Source organism: Parasteatoda tepidariorum, chromosome 7 (assembly GCF_982258835.1).
Source record: "Parasteatoda tepidariorum strain Cologne lab strain chromosome 7, Ptep-v5.0, whole genome shotgun sequence".
Classification (NCBI taxonomy): Eukaryota; Metazoa; Arthropoda; class Arachnida; order Araneae; family Theridiidae; genus Parasteatoda; species Parasteatoda tepidariorum.
In genome coordinates this window covers 98,843,029-98,869,746 of record NC_141761.1, presented here as the reverse complement: position 1 = coordinate 98,869,746, position 26,718 = coordinate 98,843,029, and the positions used below count along the sequence as shown (strand labels likewise).

The 26,718-nt window shown below is 30.1% G+C and overlaps 1 protein-coding gene across 2 annotated transcripts in view; it reads right to left on the bottom strand.

The window, feature by feature from the left end:
* LOC107450331 (alpha-2-macroglobulin) overlaps nt 1-26,718 on the bottom strand; it is a 92,508-nt gene that overhangs the window by 61,896 nt on the left and 3,894 nt on the right. For both annotated transcript variants that reach the window (XM_087168350.1, XM_087168351.1), the window contains exons 2-15: nt 25,283-25,388; nt 23,289-23,461; nt 22,232-22,423; nt 20,869-20,924; nt 19,889-19,961; nt 17,924-18,037; nt 15,746-15,830; nt 13,067-13,187; nt 12,002-12,128; nt 10,142-10,251; nt 8,270-8,473; nt 7,062-7,277; nt 5,318-5,496; nt 2,254-2,407 (exon numbers count right to left, since the gene is read on the bottom strand). In XM_087168350.1, the coding sequence (XP_087024476.1) occupies nt 2,254-2,407; nt 5,318-5,496; nt 7,062-7,277; nt 8,270-8,473; nt 10,142-10,251; nt 12,002-12,128; nt 13,067-13,187; nt 15,746-15,830; nt 17,924-18,037; nt 19,889-19,961; nt 20,869-20,924; nt 22,232-22,423; nt 23,289-23,461; nt 25,283-25,388 (1,910 nt within the window). The remainder of the gene's footprint in view (nt 1-2,253; nt 2,408-5,317; nt 5,497-7,061; nt 7,278-8,269; nt 8,474-10,141; nt 10,252-12,001; nt 12,129-13,066; nt 13,188-15,745; nt 15,831-17,923; nt 18,038-19,888; nt 19,962-20,868; nt 20,925-22,231; nt 22,424-23,288; nt 23,462-25,282; nt 25,389-26,718) is intronic.

Here is a 26,718-nt window from a genome sequence, read left to right as displayed (position 1 = left end):
TAAAATAAAGTTAAAAAAAAATCATTAATAAAAGAACTAAGTTTTGATTAGAATAATACACAAAAAGCAAAATAAAAACTACGAGTTACTTAGAATCAATTATGAATTGAGCTATTATGTCTATAATAAAAAACTAAAATCAATGAAAAGAGCCTCCTGAATAACCTTTTAATTTCTTAAATCTTTTAATTTTCTTGTTCAGAACTTCTGTCTTACGGATTTGAATTTGGTACGAGTTAATTTTTGGCAGCCATTAATTAAGTTTGTAATTAATTTTCAGAATAATTGATCACATGAATAATTTTTCTGAACATAATGAGTAATTTCAGGATGTATAAATTTAATATTTCTAAACAAATTAAGATTTTCATAATTACAAGAAAAAAAACCCAACTGATTAATAAGAAGACCATGGTAAAATGCCCGTAAACAATGTGTGGAGTCTTGATAATTTAAAATTTTCTGAGGTATTTATTTCGAAACATTGAATCAGAAATTTTAAGATTAAAAAAATTAGGAAAAGAAAAAGAAAATAAAAAATGTGGTTATGGACAACGTTCTTCAAATAATAGGTTAATAAATTATTTACTTATTTTTAAACTGATTTAAATTGAAATTTTTAGCTTTTAAAATTACCTGTGTAAAATAAAGTATTTTACAAATACGTGGAAAATTTCATCGTATAAAATGCATAACCGAAAAGAAAAACGTTTGTCAGGGTAACGGAAAATATTAAAAATTTTTGCGCAGTTAACTAATGTTTGTTATTAAATGATGTTGTCAAAAATTCACTCTCGCTTGTTTAACATGAGTTAAAAAAATATAAAAAAGTGAGCAAACGTTTCATAAAGAAAGGAATAGGCTGAATGTCAAAAACTGAAAAATCATTTTTTGAATCGTAAAAATAAATCTTGATTCCATCCTCACTATGTTTCCTGCACCCTATAGATTTATGCTTAACGTATAGGTTTTGTTATATTTTAAATACATATTTTTACGATTGCAATTACAAAGTTTGAAACTACGCTCCTCATTCTTTTCCCATATTTGTTTACTAAATCTTTTCGTATTTTAATAAGTAATTTTTAAAAAACGAGACTCTAAACATACCATATTGTTTTATCACCACTTTGTACTCAAATTATCAATTTTCAAAGTATTTTCAGTGAATAAAACATTGAGTAAAATGTCAACCATTCACTAATAATAGGGTTCGAAGAAAAAAAATGTGAAAAAAATCTCGAAATTGAATGTAATATTAGTGACACTGGGGAACAATCTTTTTTTTTTATTTTCTGTTGAATGAGATTTGATAACATATCTCAGATATTTTTGCATTACTGATTTCAAATCTGCAAAAGATTTCGCTCTCCATGCTAGTTTTTTTTTTAAATGACATTCTTAGTCTATCTTTTGTCAAAATGCAGAGGTTCAAAAACTTTATATATAACAGGGGACCGCGTAAATGTTGTGACAAGCTTCTGAAGGAGTTACGGTATATAATCAGGATTAACACTGAATAGGAATCCATGCCTGAAAATGTCGTCATATGCCACTAGGGTGCTTCTCTATTATGAATTATATCTCTGTGTTCTTCTGAACAGATCACAATAAGAAAGTACTCTTAGACGGGAATAACGGCTTTTTTTTGTCATTTGTCTTTTTGCAGTTTTATTCCAATGTGTCCTAACTGTTTAAGTTAGTTGCAACAATTAGGCAGCGCATTGTTGCAGATGTATAACATTTTTAAACTTATATATTTTAACAAAAAATAGATTAGAAATGCCCTTTTAATAGAAAACCTGCAAGAGCAAAAATAATTTCAAATTTTTAATCCCTACACTCAAATTAGATCAGATTATGTATTTGTATAAATGCAACCTAGTGGACCGGAAACTAATTTCGTTTCGGTGCTGTGGGGTTGGAGTTATCGACAATGCCAACCTTCATCTATCAAAAGGTACCTCATGATTGAATCAAGTTAGCATGTCTTATATACCAGTCAATTGATGTTTAATATTCGTAGTGGTAGTTAGGCCACATTGCATTTGATATTTGTCATCAAGATTTTATTTTCAATCAATAAAGTATTCACCCTCATTAGCAACAACCGTACAATGCTGGTTCGAAAATGAATCGAAAAAAATGAATTAGTTTTTAAGACTAACGAATATTTAATGCACCGAAACGACATTACGTTCCGATTCAGCTAGCAATAATGTAAGTTGGTAACTCAATCATTTTTATCAATACCTTATTTTTGAAGCATTTATCAACCTGTACTTCTATAGAATCAGCAACGATTTCTCGGTTATCTTTCACATAATATACTAATATAAAAAACTGAGGAGATAGATTCTGATCTACCTCAACATCAATGTCCACTTCTCCAATGTATGGAAGATACCTGAAAGTAAATGAAATACGCTAAATAAGCCATGAAAAAATACACAAAATTAAATGCGGAAGAAATGAAGATAAGTACAAGGATAATTGACAAGTATTCATCAGTATCAATTATACTGCACGCGTAACTGCAAAGATTAACGATTTTTATTTCTGGTTGTGAAAAAAGTCATTGATTTCATAACTGCAAAGATGTAATTTTTAAATTTCGTCTATGCCTAAAATAACTTTAAATGTTTATTACACATTTTATACGTTCAAATTATTCTAGCGATGGCCAAAATTAATTCAAATAAAAATAATTATATCAAAACTTAAGTCATGAATAAAATTGAAGCATACATTTTGCTATGATGTTCAAGATAAAAATGAAATCTTTTCGCTATGTATAAAGAGTACTATAGTGAAAACTACGTATACACATTGTTGGATAATATCAATCAGATCTAAGATTCTTCAATAAAACAACTATTAAGCAAGGGTAATAAGTAGAGAAGATGGAAGATAAATTTGTGGCAAATACAGCATTAGAATTCCTTTGCATCACAATTCCAGCACTTGGATAAAAAGTGGAGAACGAGGTGGATTGTATTGAGAAATTAGTGGTGAAAATTGTCTTTAACATTTTTACCACCTATTTAATGTAGCATGTCATCAGTTTCTGAAATTTTAAATTTTTATAAATAAATATATAGTGTTTTAGGATTTTAAATTGTTATATGACAAATAATTTACTCACATTTTTTATTATGTTTAAAATGCTCATAGAGCATTGAGATAATATGCATATAAACACGAGGAAATTATTTGTTATAATTATAATTATTGTTAGAAAATACCTTATTTAGAAAATATTAGCGAATTAACTTAACTCTGTATTTAGTACTTGCAGATGGCATTTTTATGTTTTTTTAACTCAAAAAGTTAAGTATTTTCAAAGGTGCTTCTTAACATGCTTATATCAATTATCCAAATTTTATTAAAAATCCAATTATCCAGATATTAAAAATTACACTGGGGAACATTTTTTTGGTTATCTGTTGCATGAGATTTTTTTTTAAACAGATCTCAGATATTTCAATATTGCTGATTTCAAATCTGAAATTGCTTTATCTTACCAAGCTGCAGTTTTTCTAATAACAGTTTTAGTCCATTTTTTGTCGAAATGCACCTGATTAAAAACATCCTATATAACAGGGTGGGAGCATAAAGATTGTGACAAACTTCTAGGGGAGTAAGAGTACATCAATTGGATTAAAATCACATTGGAGCCCATGCCCGGGATTCGCGTCATATGCATCTAAGGGCACTTCCTCTTATGAACTATTACTTCGTCTGCTTCTAAACAGTTTATAATGGGGAAGTGTCCCTAGGCCCGTACGATGACCTTTCCAGCATGGGCTCCTAGGCGATACTAATCCTGCTGATGTTCCCTAACTGTCCTATAAGTTTGTCGCAACATTTACGCAACCCCTTGTTTTATATAACGTTTTTAAACTTTTACATTTCGACAAGAAATAGAATAAAAACTTCATTAAAAAAATCTGTATCCTTAGGAGCAAAGCTAATTTCAGATTTAAAATTCCCACACCTGAATTAGACAAGATCAAGTATTTGCATAAATGCAACAAAAAAGTTGTTCCCTAGTGTTAGCTATATGCTTTGAAATGAATAATGAATGATTATAATATTATTGAAAATTAAAAGGAAATATTTTGACATTCAATTACAACGTAGTTTCAAAGTTTATGTATGCTTTACAGTTTCTTCCTTAATTATATTTTTCAAATAAAAAATAGCATAAATTGTTACATACTTATTTAATTTCAAACATTTTATGAATGCAACAAAAAATTTGTTCCCTAGTGTTAGCTATATGCTTTGAAATGAGTAATGAATGAATACAATATTATTGAAAATTAAAAGGAAATATTTTAATATTAAATTTCAACTTAGTTTCAAAGTTTATGAATGCTTTACAGCTTCTTCCTTAATTATATTTTTCAAATAAAAAATTGCATAAATTGTTACTTACTTATTTAATTTCAAACATTTTATGAATGCAACAAAAAATTTGTTCCCTAGTGTTAGCTATATTCTTTGAAATGAATATAATATTATTGAAAATTAAAAAAAAATATTTTGATGCAACAAAATATTTTAGTTTGTAGTTTCAAAATTTATGTATGTTTTACAGTTTCTTCTTTAACTATAGTTTTCAAATAACAAGTAGCATAAATTGCTACATAACTATTTAATTTCAAACATCTATATATATATTTCTCTTAGAAGGCGACAAAAAAAGCCTCATTACAACTCTCCGAATGGCAACGCTAGAAAATCGACCAATGATTACTGCTAAAAATGTCACATGCCAAATCTAGATGAGGTGGATCAACATATAGCGCTTTTAAAAACGGAAACTGAAGTAACCAGAGAGAGCATTCTCACCAAATGTGATCTCTTCCGAAATTCACCCTATCAGCTGCGGCAATCTCATACAATTAAGCTAAGCAGAAGTGAGTAGTCTTCGTCGATAGATCTCTATTTTACTAATTTGTCGAAAGCGCTTTTTTTCACGAATTTATAAATTACGAATTTATTTGACGAATTTTGATTTATATCACGAATTTATTTGTTTTATTATTGTTATTAGTTATTCATTGAAAAATGAGTCTCAGTCGTGCTGTTACACTTTAAGATTTTATACTATAGCACATTTCTAATAGGTTTAACGAATTGCATGTCATTTATTTGAATTCAAATTTATTTTAATGACTTAGTATTTACTAAAATTCATATAAGATTGCGTAGTAATTTTCGTGGGTTGGCGAGCGTTAGCGAGCAGGGGGCACAGCCCACTAGTTTCATGAAATTTTTAAAATTATATGGAGTTTAAAATCAAACTTACCTCACAGATGGGAAATCGTTTATTGCAGAATGTCCAACAACAGATGAGGGTGGATCCAGTTGCATCTCCATTCCGTCTATAATTTTACTAGCCATTTCATATTTACTCGAAACATCTTTTTCCATACTAAAAGTTTTTGTTGTTGTGTTATGAACCACAATAGTTTCTTCGTGTATCACCTAACACAAGGAAAGGCATAGTTTAAGTATTAAAGTATTCTTGAAAACTATTTATGTAAAATTTACATATTATTCTAAATAAAAAGATAATTTCGAAGCTGATGATATTGAAGGGTTGATCCAAAACAGAGGTAAATCTATATTGAGAGTTTTGAGACTACAATATTTTTAATTTTATGGCAAAACAATAATCTTCTTAATTCCTTATTAAATACTAAATTGGAAAGTTTTTTAATTCACGTTGAAAATATGTTAAAAGACTGTAGTAATAGAACACACACACAACCCAACCATAACAAAAACCTCTTTTTTAGGACTCTATCTCTTAACAGCTGTGTTAAGAATATCACCTAATTTTGGTTCCCTTCGGAAGACGAGGAGAGAGTTTGAGCTCTATTCTACAAACACTAAACACGTGTTGTGGTTCAAGGGATAGATGGCTCACCTCCCAATGAGGTGAACCGGGTTCGAATCCAAGCGACGGATGGTCGATACGAATTCCGTACCCAGTTTGCACCAGTCACAGTGCTGACGAAAAATATCCTCAGTGGTAGACGGATTATGGGTTAGTCTCCATGACGTCAAGCTGACCGTGGGAGGTTTTCATGGTTTTTCTCTTCGTCTAACGCAAATGGGAGTTAGCAAATGCAAAAGTCCTCCCCAAAGGCAAACTTTTCTCAATATTTGATCCAGGAGTTCCTTTGTCTTCTGGATTGGGTTCAAAATTACAAGGCTACAGAGTTGAACATTAGTAGTCGTAGACTCAAAATTGGGTTGGCAATTCAATAATGATTACAAATAAAACTTTAAAAAAATTAATACACCATAACCAACGAGAGGACATTAGGTCACGACAGATTTAATGTGCACGTTGCTGTATATGCATGTCAGTTGTTTAGTTAGCTACAAGGATCGAACTCGGGTCTCCTAGTTCATTTAAAGTATGTTTTTAAAAAAAACGTATTGTTGTCCAAAACATACGAGATTCTTCGACAAATCGAGATCAAAATGAAATGAAAAATAGGCTTAAAAAGGAATAAAAAAATCACATAAGAACATGGGATTGCAATCGTTGTCCCGTGTGTCTAGAGTGGATTTTCTTATTCTGTGTAATATAGATGGACAATAAACGAAAAGTATTCTACGTTATTTTATTTTTAGTGTGCTTCTACATTTTACACATTTAAGACTAATTCCCAACAGAAAATGCTCAAATTTTTAGCTTGTCTACTATTGTTGGTCGTTAGGGTCAAGATCTGGTACATTTGAGAAGGCGTGTAACGGTCCACGCAGCGCCGATGCAAGGAATATTTCCAGGTATTTGGTCAAATCTTTCAGTATACCTTGTAACTGTAATGGCCGTAAATGCGTAATACATGTAGAATAAGTGTAAAACTAAATTTACAAGTCTTCCTAAAATTTGAAAGTCTTCCCTAGAGGAACAGGACAGCGTCCTGGAATCCTCTATTATATATTTTTTTTTTGTTTTGCCTGCTTTGGTTTTCCTTTCATTCCGACAATAAACTTTTGAGCAACCCAGCATGTTTAAAGTAGTAAAAGTTTACCTGATAGTAAAACTTGAATTCTGAGTTACCATCAGCTGTGAATAGAAGCTTGAAGGTTTGCTTGACTCCGCAAGGTAAGGGGTCGTGAACTGGCTGAATTTGAATGAAACTGCCAGATGGCGAATAGAAAGGATCTAAAAATTTTGATGTCCTGGGTTGTTCTAGGCTGAGATTTCTATTTTCAGAAGAGCTGTCGTGATATTTCAAAGATTTCGCCTGTAAATGAAAAAAAATTAATTAAAAAAAATAATTGATATTCATGTCTGACATGAACAATTAATTTATCAAATTCGTTCCCCTGCTTCGTTTTACGACGGTTATTAAACTCAATCTTTCAACATAGAAGAAATGATTGGGTACTTGCAACTCGAGAGGTGAAGGGATTATGCCTATCTGTGGGATTTAAATCAGATTTAATTGTATGTCTGTAAATGACGTCAATCGTGTGTATCGAAGCTGATTAGTTTTTAAATCGACAAATGCTCCAATTTGCCTACGATGACATCATTTACAGGTATTCAATTAGATACTTCAAACTTTATGCATTTTCTGATTGATACTTACTGTTACTTACACGTTTTTTTCTAGTATATTAGTTATAATTCAATTATTCCACTAATTCTCTTTGTTGAAATTCTTGTTCAAATTTATTTAAAACATACCAACCTGCACATTTAATACTGCAGGTAAATTCCGGAAATGTTTATTTCACTCGAAGTGCAATAACGTGATGTTTTCCTCCTGGATACCTTAAACGTGTGATAATATCAAATAAGTTGGTTGCTTCAAATTATTTACGAATCGTAATACGCAGGCTCAGTAAGTTATGACGCAGAGTGTTGTTAAAATAATTTTAGAGATTCGAAAAATTGTTTTTAATTCTTGGCACAAATGCGCTCGTCACATAGGGCAGGTAAATAATAAGAGATAGTCTGGCTTAACAGAGCAACAGAGCGGCAGTGTTCCTTAAAAGAAAATACGAATGTTTCTTTTTTTTTTTTATCTCGAAATGTTTCCATATTTGGAAATCAGTCACAAAACGACATTTTTATTCGTATTAATTCGGTCAAATGTAAGTAAAAAAATTGAATTGAATCTGGTTTTAGTGATGCACTACATAGTCCAATCGGGATACGTGAACTAGTTTATATTATAGATTGCGAACGTTAAATTAGTTATTAAATAAAAATAATTTAAACATAACTTACTTCGAGAGATATAGAGACGTCATCGACATTTTGGGGTAAAATTGTATAAGCAATGATGCCTCTGGCGTTTGACGTAAAGTTGGAGCATATTTCTATCTTCCGCTTTGCAAACCATACTGCTAAAATGCGCTGTTTGTCTATTATGGCACATATCTCTATTGGCTCATTAGGAGCAGGAGTTTTGTCTGGATTTGATACCTTCAGCTGCATAATAAATTTTCAAAAAAATGAATGAGATAATTGAAAAAGTAATTTTATGAAAAATATTTTCACTGTTGGATTACACTAATGAGTAAGAATCTATCTTATTTTTGGTAAACGAAATATAATTTATTATTTCATAATTTGAAAGTAGGATGCATATAGAAATCATACATGCATTTTCAAAGTGAATTCGTCTCTGCTTTAAACACGAAATTCTGTTTGCGTTTAGTACATACTCGTTCTTATAACACTAAACTTTATACTTTCAACTCACTAAGTCGTTTTCGAACAGTGCGTTAATTGTTAGGGCTGTAATATTAATTCGCATATTCTTAACAAGTATTTTGATCAAAAACATAGTTTTAGATTCGTATATATGATTTCTCTTACACGGGTTTGCTGATTTTGCCGAATAATATTAATTATATACAGATCAAAGCACTAACGCAATTTTGAGTAATCCCGAAAAAAGTAGGGTAGGAAAAGCTTTACTACAATATGAATTTTGAATTTATTGTTTTCTATTGTTCTGTCCATAGTTTTCTGGGGATTTAGGACACGCGATCAGTATTTATATTGCATAGGAACCCATAGTCGGAAATGTCGTTGACGCAGATAGGGGAACTTCCGTATTGTAAACTGTTTCTTCCTCATCTTCTGAACACGAATTTTACGTGTGCATGAATTCTTATGCATTTTGGGTACTTGCACTTCGAAAAGAAGAAGATCAAATATACCCGCTTATGTGACCTATAAGGTCAGCTCTTGCCGGTGTTCACTAAACAAAATGGCACGACAAAGTTGTGCTAAGTTTTTCCACATAAAGTTAGAATGTTAATTAACGCGAAGTTAATTAAATACAGTACCATACCGCACATTGAATTCGTTGAAATATAATTCTTTTCTATATTTATTATTTGTTCATGCATTTTATTGTAACATGTGATATATATTTGTGAACCTATCAACTTCAATGCATAATTAGTTTGTTTATGTTCGATATGACTTCATGCCTGTATTTGTGTTAAGTAAGAAATATATAGTGAGAATTGAAATCATTGTGAAAGAATCTTTGCGAAGGATTATACAATGTATCACTTAAGAGAATTGATACTTGACGGGGTAAGTTACCTCAAAATAGAATGGAAAGAACCGTTGATAGCTTGAACAAAGTTACGTTTTAACAACCAATCAGGCTCGAGATACCCACACTACGTCACTTGCAGGCATCCAATTTCAATCTCAGTGATGTGCCCTAACTTCCCCAAAAATATGTTGCTACATTTACGTGATCCCCTGTTATATGTAACGTTTTTAACCTTCTATAATCTGACAAAAATTGAATAAAAATGTCATTTTTTTTAAAAAAAAAAAGTAAATTTAGCTTGGATAGAGACACTGATTGCAGATTTCTAATCAGTGATATGATAGTATCTAAGATCTGTTAAACAATCTCATGCAAAGCTAAAAAAAAAAAAACAGTTCCCAAGAATTATTAATGGTCTTATATTTAGATAAAAGAGTGTAATGGCAATCCGTCAATATCCTTTTGAACACAATGTACACTACATTGGATGAAACTAAGTGAAAAGTATTAAACAAATATTAATTTTAAATTTTACCTTAATTAAAAAAATGAAATTATAGTTTTGTGAAATGTAGTACCACCTTTCCATTATAAGGAAGACCAGGCTTATAATATTCCAGGCCATCGAAAAATTCGAGTTCTAGGGGATGAGTTGTCCGTGAAAGATATTTCGTGTCTTCCTTAAATGTACCTAACAGAATGAAAAAAGAATGCTGAATGCAGGAAATTTAACATACCTTTAGACACGCTACTATATATATAGCCACACTACTATAAAATATACTATTTTAAAATTTAATTTTTTTTCGAATTTGTTATAAGAGATCATTGAGAAATTTCTAAGTAAATAAATACATGAATAAAGATAAAAAAAAATTTAAAAAAATGTAAAATGCATAATTGTGAATATTGTTCTAACAGTATTATTTATAATTCATTTGAATTAGAGAAATGTACTGGTTCTGTATACGTGAAAGTATAATATTTACGAGATTTAAATCACATTTTTCTCAAAAGAAAGTTTTTCATACCAGCACTCAAGATTCATTTTGAAAATCATCAGAGCGCCCCAAAAATTAGAAAAAAAATCAATTAGTAACATAGATGAGATGAAAGAAACATACGGTTTGCTGCATGTTAATTAGATGACCAACTTCCAATTAACAACCTTTAGGAATTTTTTAAAAAGTTTGCTAAAAGATGGAGCTGCTAACGGAGAAAATCTAATAACACGATGTTTTCAAAATAACCACTTTTTTCAAAACAACGTTTGAGGACAAAAATAGCCTATACTTTAAGAATATTTTAGTATTTTAGTTAAATATTTTAGTTGAATGGTCTCGCATATAACAAAAAAAAATACCATTTTGTAGTTTTTCCTGTAGAACACAGCGAATCACACATTTCAATCTCCTTCTGTTTCTCATCCATTGACTCAAATCGTCTGCTATTTGTATGTAATGCTAATGTATAAGATACGTTTCGATTATTTAAATAATAAAACCCGATTTTTGAAAATAAAAGCTTTTAACTTGAACCTTCCTTTATCAAATTGAGACTACCTCAGGGCAGTCCTACATTTGCCAGGGATATAGGTTCTGGACGTAAGACTTCCAGGATTTGATTTTTATCTTTTTCATGTCTTCTTCCACATCCTCAAATTTTTTTCTCTTTTGTGAACCAGATGACCTAAATTGAATCGAACGGTACTTATCGGTTATTGTAGAGACCATGTATTGGTGACTACTAACACGAACAGTGCTCCTAATAACGGATACGTAGAAATCACATATTTCATTCATTCAAAAACATTGCTAATGGTCGGGATAGCCTGGTTGGTAGGACGTTGGGCTTGCGTTCGTGAGAACGTGAGTTTGAATCCCACCGGAATCCCCGTGTAGTAAACGGTGACTGATGCCCGTTAATTCTGTCTGGGTCACACAGTCCTTCAAGTTCCAATAACAAATCAATGTTCCTGGGTTTACTGAATTGGAGATTGATCGTTCTCTGATTCAGGTCAAAGTTTTGATCTGTGGATGAATAAATGGAGTATGATTGGGTCCTTCCTCTAAAACGGGCTGTGACGTGTGTGTGGCTGAAGTCGTGTTTTTGATCGTAGATGGTGCCATTGAAAAACAAAAAACACACATCTTCTGCTTTAAAAATTCACTTTATTTCAAGCAGAATTTGCCTTATGCTCATGAAAAAATACGCTTATGGATTCCATATGCTTAAGGCAAAAGTGTATGGCAAAATCTTACTATAGATAAAATCCCATAGGAATATCCTATCATATTTTTTTATGGCTAACCTATGGAAAATTTTCCTAAATGGCAATTAAATTTCATGGAATTAATTAAAAATTACGAGAGTAATATAATAAAACTTAAATTCAACGGAAACTACTTTAGTGATAACTTTAACATTTTGTAAATCTTCACCTGAACCATCTTCATCAATTTCGCCATCTTCGCCAAATGTTGCATATACATTTATATCAGAATAGTAGTACTTCCCGTCTGGTTCGATATCGGGAACTGATATATTGAAGTTGTAACAACCACTTATCTAAAAAAAAAAAAGAATAAAACTTCTTTAGGTATTTATGAAACAAAATTTTGACTTCAATTATTGCAATTATTGTCAAAAATAAAAGTTATAATTTCGGACAAAAATCAATATGGTTCGTTTCTGTGATGATTGAGATCTATACATACGATTGGAGCTGTAAAAAGCTTTCGTGGCTCTGAGTTGACATACGGTCACAAAGACTTAAATGATATTTAAAATAAATCTCTGTTTGTTTTGTGTCGTCCTTTTGCTTAATAGCAATCATTTCAATTCCATTCTCGCAAAGTGTTTTCATGCACGCAAAAATTTACAAGAATTTGAGTATTCGAAAAGTTTTTACGCTTAAAATTAAAGAATTTTTTTTTTTTTGCGTAGTAATGGTTGCACTATCATCACCTCTAACATACATTTTTAGAATTTTTATCGCTTGATTGTGGTGAATTTCAACTTGGCTGCGATTAATATCTTCGCACAGTTTAGCTTTATGAGCTTAGGCTGGGTACAGTTCCTGATATGAATAGTCTAATCTTTTATCAACATGTATTACTTACTCAAATAGTGCAAAGTCACTATACAATAATAATAGTAATAACAGTAATCATAATAATATTAATAATAATAATAACGTTAATAATAATAATAATAATTGAGAAATGGGATTATTTAAACTCTCGAAATTGTGTCGGTATATGTCTATCTGTTTTGGGTATGATTGTGTAGCCGATTGCTCATGTTCTATTTTTACTTTTTTTCATCCCTTAAAAAGGATCCATAGATAGTTTCATTTAATATTTGCCTTATTTTTTTTACTCTTTCTTTTATCGCATAAGTGTTAATTTTGGAAATAATATATTTTTTTAGAAAGATATTATATTTAATACTTATTGAAATGATAATAACATTTAATAATTCAATATTGAAGTAAATTTTCATACATGCTCAGAAATATTTATTTCTGGTCTTGGTTTCTTCGAATATCTTGAATTATAATAATAATTGTGCATTGAATACACTGTTACATTTAAGAGACCTTGCACTGGTTTGCCGTATGTATACCTGAAATTAAAGTTTTTTTTAGCTACATCGTATTATATGAAAAATAAACTGTATGTTAATAACACAATATTATATATTTTTGAACAACATTATTATGTAATTAAACTATACATTACTAGTTATATAATAGACAAAATAGATAGTTTTGTTTTGATACTTTTGTGAAAACATGTAATTAATACTAATAAAATGCAATGCGAACATGATACTTCTTCTTCTTTATTGACTCAGCAGCCATTCATAGACCATGGCCTTCGTTAGAATCGTATTCCATTCTGCTCTTTTCTTTGCTAACTTAATTTGGGCGTACCTCAAACACGTTTAGAGTATCAGACACAGCTTATGATATTTAAATTCTTCGTGTATTTTTTTTAAAAGTTCTTTTTATTTAAAATTGCTCATGATAGTTTTTATATTAAAAAAATCTCACAAAGTTATCATTTTTCCGAATTGGTCAAATCTACCCTTTTTTGTACCTCATTACAAATCACAATAAATCAAAGTTAGTACTTTATCAACAAAGAAATAATACATATAAGAAACTTCTATGTTTATTATATATACTATAATATCATTGATTAATACGATAAATTAAATAGCATTTCCTCATAAAGATAAATCAACAGTTAGTCAGTGCCATTGAATACTTTTAATGAAGGATCTATTAATAATTATTGAATCTCCTTGTAATTGGAATTATTGTTTCAAGTTCATATTTTGTACATTCGTTGACTTGGTAACGATGTGACAGGTGCTACTCTTTTTATTCACACGTCAGTTGAGGAGTATCAATTGCTCTTAACTGTATATTATTATAATATTAAGGCTATAATATTAAATAAGCAGGGTATGGGAATTGATTTAGAAAAATTGAAGTACTAAGTCGCAGTTTTGTAATAACATTATAAGGTGATAGCTTGAAATATTACTTTCCTTGTCTTTTTTCTATCTATAGCGCTAATTACTACTAATAATCATTCAACTCCACATTAAACTAGGCAGTGTTAACTAAACAGAAGTTGGCTATTATTTGTGACTCTTAATAATCGAGGAGCTGTGTCACATCTTAATAATAGGATAGCGCTGTGAGGCGACCACTATAATAATAGATAGTTTTTTGTATACTATTACCTGTTTAATAAAATTTGAATGATGACCATTTTTTAATATATGAAAAATTAAAACAAGAAATCATTTTTATATCATCACGTGCATTAATGTAGTTCTTTACGCTTGCCTTAGTCTTGTATTGGTTAAGTGTATCGGGGCAAATATTCATTTATTACAACATTTTTGTTATTATATAGTGTAAAATAATCGTGCCTGCAATATTTATTTTAAAAACAAGTGGGGTTCATTATTGCTCTAACTCTACGCTTCGTGTTTATGGAAAAGCTTCGCTGTGCAAGATTTAAAGTAAGTTCAGTCTGCAAAGCTGCGAAAATGTACAAAAGTGATACATAAAATGATTCTTGATATATAAAGCTGGGGATCAAATTTTTTGTTTCATTTATACGAATGCTTGATTTTTCAGAATTCAGGTGCGATAATTTCAAGGGGTTTAACTCAAATTATGAAAGGGTTTAGTTATGAAAGGGGTTATTATGAAAGGGGTTGACTCAGTTATGAAAGGGGTTAGTTTTGACTCAAAAGCTACAGATCAGATTTTATTTTGAAAATCACATTTCTAGTCTATTTTTGCTGTAGAAATTTACAAATTTAAAAATATTTTGTATATCAGAGGTTCACATGAGTGCTGCAACAAATTTCTAGGGGAGTCAGGGCATTCACTATTATGACAGAAACATTCTAAGAAACTCATAATAGGGAAGCGCCCTTTTACAGGTGTATAACGTCCTTTTTAGGCATGGGGGCCTATACAGTTGCAATCCAAATTATGTGTCCTAACTCCCCTAGAAGTTTGTTGCAACATTTGCAAGCAACCAATCATATATAACGTTTTCAAACTTGAATATTTCGAAGAAATTGCAAAAAAGCAGACTGAAATTGTCATTAAAAAACTGTTGCTTAACCCCTTCCTTCTGGCTCCCGTGAAAATGACGGGGTGAGATTTTGCCCGCTATTTCTCACTCCCGTGATATTGGAGGGCTGGAATGTTCAGTAGTAACGCGCCAATAAGAATAAAACTAATTAATTTCTTTTGCCCGGAAAACATTTTATTTTATTTCTAACATTTTACTCATTTTACACACCTGATGGCAGGACCAGGATATTTTTAAAGTAATTGTAAATAATTAGTTTATTTTAAACTAGTTGCAGCACTAATCAAATACGTAATACAAATACAAAAGCCAAAAAAATAGGCACTTTTATGACCGTTTTCTTGAAAATTAACCGATCGTTAAGGGGTTAAAGAGAGAAACTGATTGCACGCCTCAAATCAATATTAAAAATGTATCTAAAATCTGATAAAAAATTTTATGTAACAGAAATTTTTTTTTGCTTTTAAAGTATTTGAAGACAGTGAACAATTGGATGGAAAAAAAATTAAAGCGTAAATACTAGAGTGAAATAAAATAACAGTTAATAAATCTTACTTTGCACAAATTTCTACTGGAATGTTTTCCGCAGTAGATAGTGTGTAAGAAGGGAAATTAATTTTAAGATCATAGGTAGGCAGTTCTATAAATATGAAAAGGAAATATTAAACAAATCACACAAGAATAATACTTAAGTTATATGCATGGGAAGTAACTAAGAAAAAAGTTCTATCAACTCTGTTTTTCATTAGAGTATTCTAGAGTATTATTTTCAGTAGAGTAGAGTCCAAACCGTAAAACATCAAATTAATAGCTTAGAAGTTACAAAAAAAATTATCTATAAAAAGTACCATTTTTAATTTATACATACTTACTTAGCTATTTACGCAAGCACAGAATTGTTTTCTGATTATTTTTACGCCGAATTAAACGAGACCAAATACTAGATGGCAGAATTAATAGCTTACAAATTATGAGAGAGGAATACACGAAAATACACAGTAAAAATTTCTAGATCAAATTTCTAGACATTCAACATGCACTAATGGACACCGCGATTCAAATCTCTTGGATGAAAGCGCATAACAATAAAGAAGGTAATGAGAGAGCGGACGAATTGGCCAAAAAAGCAACATAAAGCATTAAAAATTATTCATTTCCTCTCCCTGTTTCACACCTAAAACAATCTCTTAAAAAATCTTTATCTAGTAATTGGCAAAACCAATGGAATAGACGTCTGTTTAACATCATCAATAATGTCAACTACTTTAATTCAATTCCAATTAAACAAGTCATCTGGTTCCTAACAGGTCACGGCCCTTTTCCTTCTTTCTTTCATTACCTTCATATCTCGGATACAAACCTTTGTACCTGTGGTCATCCAGGTACACCAAAGCATTACTTATCAACTTGTCTTTACACAATATCATGGCATACACGACTTTCAAACATTAATAATTTACATATTTGGCAAAAACACTTTCTTACAAATAAAACATTAAACTCTAAATTAATTAACGTAATGAATTTTCTAGCAGAAAACGATTCCTTATTAAAATTTTAATTAAACCTGACTTTTTATGTAGTCTTGCAAACCTAGGTACGTGTCCACGTCTGGAAGAAAAAGAAAAAAAAAGGCACTCAGGATGCCACCATGGAAACCATTTTTACCGGAACATGTACGAAACAAAACACATGATATACCGCTATTTTTGCTGCAATAATTACCATAAAAATCGCTGAATCGGCATAATTAAACAAATATCGCTGTAAAAATTACGATCTACTATTTTGTAGTAAAAATAGAATTAACACTAAAATGAATTTTACGGTAGATGCACCCAAAGTGCCGGTACTCTATACAATAATTTGATCCTGAATCTTTAAAGTAGAGTATTGTATAATTTTTGACATGCATAAGACACTTATATTTTTAAAACTAATAGTTCTACTGAAATAATTTTAAACTTATTCAATTACAATATTTAATACCATAAAAGAAGGATGTAATTTATTGTTATTAATATTATTTATTTTATTTATTATTAGTTTATTGCATTTACTATTTATTTATTCAATTAAATTAAATGAAATTGGTTAATCATTTTCTGAGATACGTTTGCCACAAAACAGCACAAATTGGTCACGTGACATTAGACACTGAAATATTTATTAATTAGACAAGTAAGTCATATACAATTGGGTTTCTTTGTAACAAATTATGTCCCCTGATGGAAATGTCGAATAGCTTTTTTTCCCATGCTTCAATTGTTTTCCATTTGCTTATAAATATTAAGTATTTATTACTACTATAACTCAATAATCAATATCATACTTCACAGAAGTAAAAAATTGATTTATTTTGTTATCTCAGTAATGATTCTAGAAAGATAAAATGTTTCTGTTTATTCAGTTGCATTATTTGCTCAGCTATTAAGTTTGATAGGTATGCTTTCATTTTATATGAATTGATTGAATTCTTCATGATGCGTCAACTGCAATCATATCGAAGATTTTTTTTTAAAATTTCAGCATTACCTGATTTTGAAAAATCTGAGTCTAATGTCGAAATAGTCCAGTAAAAATATTAACTGAGAACTTCCCACACTTCACTGTAAGTTTCCCCCCTTCTTTTTCTTTGGGGGGGATGGATGTTATTTAATAATATGTTATATAATAATCATTTAGCTATTTAATAATATATTATTTAATAATATATTTTCTAAATTTACGAACCATATTCTGAGACGTGAAATTCCGTAGAATATGAGGAATCTGCTATTTTGACTTCGATTCTCCAGTATCCCAGAACAGGTTCTTCGGATAATGTAAATTCGAATTGAACAATACCTAGAACAATACATTTTTATCAACACAAGCTTGTATAAAAATCACACTTCATAAAATATTTATTAACTTTAACATCAATCTAAATTTTTTTATTAAACATTTTTCTGTATTTCTATTTGTAAACACCAGAATGTAATATTATTGTTAAACTTTATTGCTCATGATTTCAAAAGAGTTTTGCAATAATCGTCTACTAATAAATTGTGTAGATTGTATTGTGTTGAAATTTTTTTTCCCCAATGCTCACTCGGATATTGTCTTTAATCATTCGGGTATCTGAATCGCAAATTTGTTGACCACTCTCACAGCTCCCTGACCTCAAGTCTTAGCTCAAGGCCGGTCGCTTGCGGTGAAAATAAGTAAGAAAAATTTAACCATTTATGCCTAGCGTTCTTTTAAAAGGGGTGTTCTTTCAAAAATCATAGAATTGGTAGTTTAAATGTTTTAATATTGTAATTCAAGTATAATTTCAGTATTTTAAGTATAATAATATTTAGATTCATTTTTGAATTTGAAGTCTAGACACTATTTATTTTTTAAAGATAAAGTAGTAGTAAACAGAAAGATATATTAAATGGCGAAAAACAAAACATAAGTTACCAATTTTTAATGTTAGTGTTTTTCAAATTAAGCCACATTTTTTTGAATGCATTAATGGATTAATAATACTTTTACTTATAAATACAGAAATAAAATGGAATTTTAAGTTCCTATATATATGATACGTTTATCTTTATTAAAGTAAAGCAATCCCGCAACAGCCCGTTGTAGGCCAGGGGGTTCATGGAAGCTAAGGCTCCACAATTGCGATACCAATAACATGATTGTGACAAAGTGGTTAGCATTGCTCACAGGCTATCTTTATTACACATCAATCTGATGCTGGGTAGGCTAGTAATCGAAGACAAGTTTTCACAATGAAAGTTCAGTGCTTAACCACTGAGCCAAATCGGCTCATTTATCCTTATTAAAAATTTGATCTTGAAAATTTTATCGAATGTTGATGTTTATGGACATATAAACTACGTATTTATTTTTTGTCATTATTTTAAGCAACTCAAAAACCATAAAAAAATAGTTTTGTTCACATAAAGTTCATTTAAAGGTTTCAATTTGCTCATTGAAAGAATAATTAATATTAAAAGCGTGTAAAATGCCAGAAAAGAACTATAACAATGCACATCCTGTGGACGTAAACTGTAATAGTATTTGCCATACAGGCACGGTAATCTTATAATGCCTGTACTTTTGTACATTAGTGTGACAAAAATTAAGTACATGGCATAAACATTAAAATAAGTTTTTTTTTACTTAAAAGAAATTCCAATTTTTTTAAAGGACTTAGAAAAAGTGAACAGTTGTATTAAATTAAGCAAATTAAAATACAATTCCGAAAAAAATAATTGTTTAATTTATATGAAATATATATTTTGATCATGATATTAAAAATAATCATCGATCTCTGTTTTCGATCATCGATCTCAAATCCAGAATCTGGTATAATAGATAACACGGTGCAATACAACAGTGTTAACACATTGTTACAGCAACACTGTAAACACACTGTTACAGCAACACTGTTTGATTGTGCCTTTAATTTAGTTCGGAATATTGCGAGAGTTTAGAGCGGAACAACCCATTCTGGCCCCTGTGACCTTTAACGTTTTATTCATACAATTTCGAATAATTTTTATTTTCAGCGTGTGGAGTATATATGGGATACAATGTAAATAAGAAAACTAATTGGTTTAATAAGTTAAAAAAGTTAAAAATTGATTTAATAAGTTTAACCATTAAAAAATTTGACCAAATTACAGAAAACTAAAATTTTTTTTTTTTAGGTTAACATACCTTTCTGAAGATTAATGTCATTGAATTGGAACAAGCGTGTTTGTTTTGGATCAACAACAAATGCATTGGCTATCTAAAAATTCAAAAGTTTTTATCAAATGTTTTTCAATTTAGTAATTTTTTAAATTTCAAATTTAAATTTTTAAAAGTCACTAATAGTTTTAAAATTTCTATGCTGTTGAACAGCATAAAAACTGTGCGGTAAACCCTCACAAATCTTCTATGAATCAGTTTAAAAAGATTATAACTTTTATATAACTAAAAATACCATGTTCAGTTTTTTAGTTTATTTTAAATCAAAATGGTCATATTTTAAATATAAAGCAATTATCTCTAACAGATTTTGATATAAATTTTTTAAAAGTTATATGGATTTGAAAAAAATGATTATACAGAGAAGCAGTTTCAAAGTTTTACCATTACTAGTCGTTCATTTATATCATTTATTTCATTTATTAGATTCCCTTATTTTATTTACAACTTCCTAATTTGAAATAAAAATCACGCAAGCATACTGAAAACTAATGTGGTTTTGCTTGTTATTAAAGTGATGACAAAAACAATTCTGTTACATAAAACATAACCATATTGATTCACCCGATTTATGTTCCTTTCTCTGATTTATTAATTCCCCTAAAAATGTATCTTACCTGGTTCTCAAACTTAGCTCTTAATTTGTGTTTATACGCCTTTCAGATTTGAGCACAATTTCGAAGGGTTTCTCAGTACTTTTCAAGTACTCAGTATATTGATTATTTTCTCTTTTTTCTTTATTTTTTTTATTTACCCCGTTCAGCTTAATTTATTAGTACTAATAAAAATAAGAGCAATTTTAGTCACGGGTGATGTATTTGCGACTGAAAAATAAAACTTATGAATGACTGAAATATAAAACTGATGAAATAAAACTTAGGCAAAAAGTAATGCAATTTAATACTTTTAACTACGTAATTCAGTTCTTCATATGGTATAATACTTACGTTATTCTTATTGGTTGGTTTGAAATCTTTATCCAGTTTCAATATTCTAAATTTCACTGAAAAAATTAAACAGATATCAGAGAAGAAAAAAAAACTAATAACTATCTATAGTTTTTCTTTAAAAAGTAGTTTTTCTACTTTTTGATAATTGAGAATTTTTACATAATATTTTCAGCAAAAAAATTTCCTCCTAAGTTTTTACGAAGTTACCGAGGGCCACACTGAGTCCTCCACTAAATCCTACGAGTCTCACTGACTCCTCCGTCCCGCAGTGGACTGATCGTTGAGACACGGTTCCCACCAGATCACCGAAGTCAAGCATCACTGGCTACGGTCAGTGTTGCGGGTGGGTGACCACTTGGATCAGTCTGCGTAGGGACCGAGGGTGTGCGGTATTGGTCCTCGTTAAACTGTTCTACCGTAAAATGCTCGACTTCGCACGCAGGTCGTCGGACTACCGAAGCGGGGGTGCCATCCCCTCCACACAGGATCAAAATTGTGATGGCATGTCTTCGGATCATCCTCCGGGATGTTTCCCAGACCGTCGCCAATAGCCCATTGTGCAGCTCTAGTGCGACGTAAATTAACAACAACAACAACACTGACTCCTCCACCAATTACTAAGGGATACCCTGATTCCTCTAAAAAAGTAAAGCCTAAAGAGTCAAGACTAAGCAAAAAAGACGTTAGAGGAAAAGGTGACGTTTATCTCTACTTTAGAAGTTGAAACAAACAAAAAAGCTGCTCATTTTTCTTCATATTTGAGAACACTTTAAGAATTTTTCAAATTTTTTATCCGTTTGCTTCACTTCCTGATATAGTGTTTAGAGTATTTTTCTCGAACGATTACCTCTTCATACCAACATATTGTATTTTGGAATTGCACGCAAATTTTTTGATTAAGTAGTAGCCAGTAAGTGTTGCTGAAATGATAATACATACATACTTATTTCATCATTTTACGACTTCTTTCATGCCATTATTTCCAACAAAATGTCCAATTTCTTTATGTCAGTTATTGATTTTCTTATGACTTTTTTAATGACATTCTTTTCGGTATGACAGATTTGATAGCGCGACCCAATATCATAATTCTGGTGCCCCGTTTTCGGTCCGTAAACAGTAGTTTAAAATAATTGACATAATAAAAACCTCTCATTGGAACTTGTACTTATTTTTAATATTTGTGAGATTAATTTGTACCGACAAACCCGTAACGTGAGGCCAAAACTTAAAGTACACTTTCACAGTCTTATTTCATTCATTTTGTTAGCGTTTTTTACTATTCTGAGATTTTTTTAAAACTCAATATGCTACTTATTCTGAATTTAAAACTTCGACAATATATAATAACTTAGTATACCTGTTTGTCCTGGTTGGTACAGGGGTTTGTCAGTTTGAATTATAACTATGCTGTCATCAGGTTTGTCAAACTTTACCTCATCAATGCCATTAAAAGCATAACTTCCGAATTCGCCATTTATTTTTAATTTTCCTTCGTTAGATGCACTTTCAAAATCATCTAAAGGAAAATTTAGTGCTGAATATCTTTCTCCTATAAGAAATAGAAAGTTAGGCTGATCAAGGTTTGCAAGATCAAGTCTCGTCAAATTAACAATTAAGCTTTATAAGATCATACATTATAAGATTAACATTTGTTATCAAAATTTACAATAACTAAGCTTATGATATAATTTAAGAAGCCAATATTTATAAGATAAGGTTTATTTAATTCAAAGTTATGACATTAAAAATATAATATTTATAATATGAGATGAACTTTTGTAAACCTTTTAATCAAAATATGATTTTCAGATTGAGCATGGCTTCCACAGACCTTAATAATTTTAAATATGGTTAGTTACAAAGTTAAGTGAACCAACGCGTAGAAGCATACAGCAAGCAGTGCAACAGAACATGGTTTCCATAGAATTTAACAATTCTAAATATGATTGCAAAGTTAAGTGAACCAAAGCGTAGAAACACACAAACAGTACAACAGAGCATGGTTTCCAAAGACCTTAATAATTATAAATATGGTTACAAAGTCAAGTGAACCAATGCGTATAAACACACAACAAACAGTGCAACAAAGCATGGTTTCCATAGACTTTAATAATTCTAATTATGCTTACAAAGTTAACCAAAGCGTAGAAACAAACAACAAACAGTGTTTATATGAGAACATTTATTTCCTCCCAAAAATATATCTAATCTATGCCAATTCCTCCTTTCTAAACCCTAAAGTGGCAGTTGAAATTAGAAAACTTTTACAAACTTTGTCGTAAATTTACCATTTTTTTAATAATTATTCAGGCACGTGACTTCCTTAAATAAAGATTTATTACGAGAACAATTATTTCAAGGTTTAAATTTTAATCAAATCAAATTTTATTAAAATAAAAATAGTTTTTTTTTACCTTCAGGTACCTGGAATTGTTTAATTACATGTGGATATTCCTCGGCAGAATAGTTTGCTTTGTACAAAAGAGAAATATTTATGAATCCTGACTCCAAGTTTCCAAATCTACGTAAGTGCAATTCATTATTATTTTTCTTCTTTAGAGTTCTTGCACTCGTAAACACATAGCCACTGAAAAATATTTTATTAACATCAATTTTTTATTTTCCCTAATTATGCAGATGTAAGTAAAACTTAACAGATGCATACGTATTGCAGTTATTTTCAGTGAATAAACTAAGCATTTATAGCTAATATATAGCAAATTTATAGCTTCTAAGCTAAGCTAAAAAACCTCACATGCATATATGTTTTGCAGTTATGATTTAAAACAGTCAATACATTTAATAAATTTAACAGTTATCATGATGATAGCTAAGCAATAGATTTTAGAATGTAATAATTTGGATTAAAATTTTTTTTCAACAGTTTCATTTTAAAAAATTAGAAATTTATTTTTGCTATAATTAGTGTATAATTTTAGTTCAATAACGTAAGTACAATACTATACAACATCTTAGCTGCTGTATATCATAGTTTTTTTAATTCTAAATTAAAATAGTTTTTAATCCGAAACAGTAAGCCGAACAAAATGTTTTTGTATTAACTTATCATATTTTGTTTTGTTTCGCACTATTCACATTATATAGTTCTAAAAAGTTTGTTCAAATTTCAATCTTATGTAATTACTATATACAAACTTTTAGAACCTTTTTATTTAAAACCCGTTTAAAGTTGTAATGTAGTTAAGAAAAATATTTTTTTAAAAATGATAATAGTCTCTTATCGAAACATTACATCAATCTAAATATTTCTTTAGAGGCTATAACTATGACCTATGACTATAAATAATATTTTGAGGTATTTTTTATACATTATATGATATATTTGTAAGCATGTTCCTCAGTAAGCATGTTCCTCATATTTTCATTGCAAAAACTGTAGAATCGGCATTTAAAATATCCTTTTCCAATATTAAACGAAAAATAAAACAATCATAACTCAACTTTTTGTGTAAATAATTAAAGAAAAATATTTTTTAAAGATTCAACTTTAATGATCGATATGAATCTACATTTTGTATAAATCTAGGGAAAATTATTATTAGTGATAACACATATAAATGAATATAACATATACAATGATTGACCATAATCTGCACTTACAATAGTACACACAATCTGCACATACTAAGGAAATAATTCTTAATGGCATAATACTCCAATAATGATTGTCCAGAACCTACCTAATTGCTTAGGTAATGTAATAATTTATTGGTATGATTACTCTAAAATAATTGACCAGTATTTATATTTTATAATAGACAGGGAAATTAATTCTTAATGATATGATTTATCAGCACTGATTGATCAGAACTCACTCCTTGTAAATAAAAGAACATGGGAAGTCATTCATAATGATATGATTAATGTGTAAGTAATTGTCAGAACCTACTACTCCTTATAAAAGGCAATGGAAAGTTATTCCTAATTAAATTATGGTTTAGAACCTACAACTTGTAAAAAAAAAGTATGGAAAGTCATTCTTAATATCATGATTCATCTGTAATGATTGATTATAATTTACACCTTGTAAATACGTAAAGTCACACTCAATGATATGATTTATCTGAGATAAATGATTAGAATCAACTCCTCATAAAAAAGTATGTAAAGTCATTCTTAATGACATGATTCATCAGAACTGACTCTTCCTAGAAAAGCATGGAAATTCATTCTTAATGATATGATTTATCTACAATATTAATTAGAACCTACTCCTTGTAAAAGAATATGAAAAGTAATTTTTAATGATGTGATTCATCTATATTATGATTGACCGTGTGACTTGTGGAATAAGTATCGGGCAAATAACGTTTAATAGGAATATCATTCGAAAAAATATGACTTTAAATAATATTATATAATTTTTGCAAAATGTTACGGTGCATACTTCGGCGTGGCTGAATCCTGAGTATAGCAGCATAAGAAGTACGTCCCCAAAACTAGGAAACTGATGATGACGTGCATCACGGTTTTCCCATATAATAGAGTAAGCCCTAAATTTTGAGACAAAAGAAAGGTTATAATTTAATTTATAATCTTATTTCACTCATTGTCAGTTCGTTTGAAATTCTAGTTTAAATGCTCAACATTTAAAACAACGGCAATTTTTTTGCAAGTTAATTTATCTGGATATCCATCATAAATAGTTTCACTGATATACTTGTAAACAACATTGTAAAAAAAAGCACTTTATTGCAAAACTTGTATAAAAAAAACCACTTCAAAATTGAAGGTCAATTCAATTATTGTCAAAATTTACCACAATCAAGTAATTTTTTCAGGTACTTGACCTTTTCGGGTTATCATATAACGTTTACTTCTACGATACTAATTTGTTGTTGTTGTCGTAGGCCATTAAGGCAAAGGCGTGCAATTGCTCTTGTTTTCCAGTGGCGCCATCTATGGCCAAGATTTTGAGTTCTGTCACACCTATACGTCATGCCGTTTATAGGGCATTCATTCATCCACAGATCGTAAATTTGACCTAAACAAGAGAATGATAAATCTCCAATTCAGTACCCAGAGGTAAAATTTGTTATGGGCACATGGAGGACTTAGTGACTGCACAGATTTAACATGTACCTGTCACCATTTATTACACGGGGAGTCTTTCGAACTTCTGTTCTCACAAACGTGAATTCAGCGCCCTGTCAACCAGGGCATCCCAGGCCGCAATACTATTACAAAATACCAATATTAGCATGTTAAGTATTTATTAAAACATCACCTATAACATCAACTCAAGCAGTATTAATTAACAAAATTAATTAGGAATCATTTGCCTCAATAATAGTATGGCAATTTTTACATTCTTTTGTAACGAAATTTTCTCCATTAGTTTTGCTTTTTAGTTCAGAGTCTAATCTTTTATGTTAATTACTGTTGATTTAAAATTAACTAGGAGGCTTCGCCCCCTGCTCGCTGACGCTTCGCAGTTCATTTCGGATAGCTTCGCAATCCGATACTCGCTTTGCTCGCTCATTGGATACGTTCTTAACGTCTAGCTTTTGTATACTTTTTTGAACACTGAAGTTCCGAAAACTTTTCACTGTAGAAAATTCTAAACCTGTGCATTTCAATATTAATTTGAAATTCCAAACAGTTCACATATTTTTCTTAATCACACTATTCTAAATTTCAGTTGCTGAGAATAGTAACTGTTGTAAGCTTTGTTTTAAAGTCTTTCCCACCCGAGGGCTAAAACCATGTGTAGTAAAACAATATGAAATAATACTGAACGCCGGATGTAAAGCATCGGCTTCGATGAAGATAATTTTGTGAGAATTTTTTTGATAATTCGGTGAGAATTCACCCGATCAGACA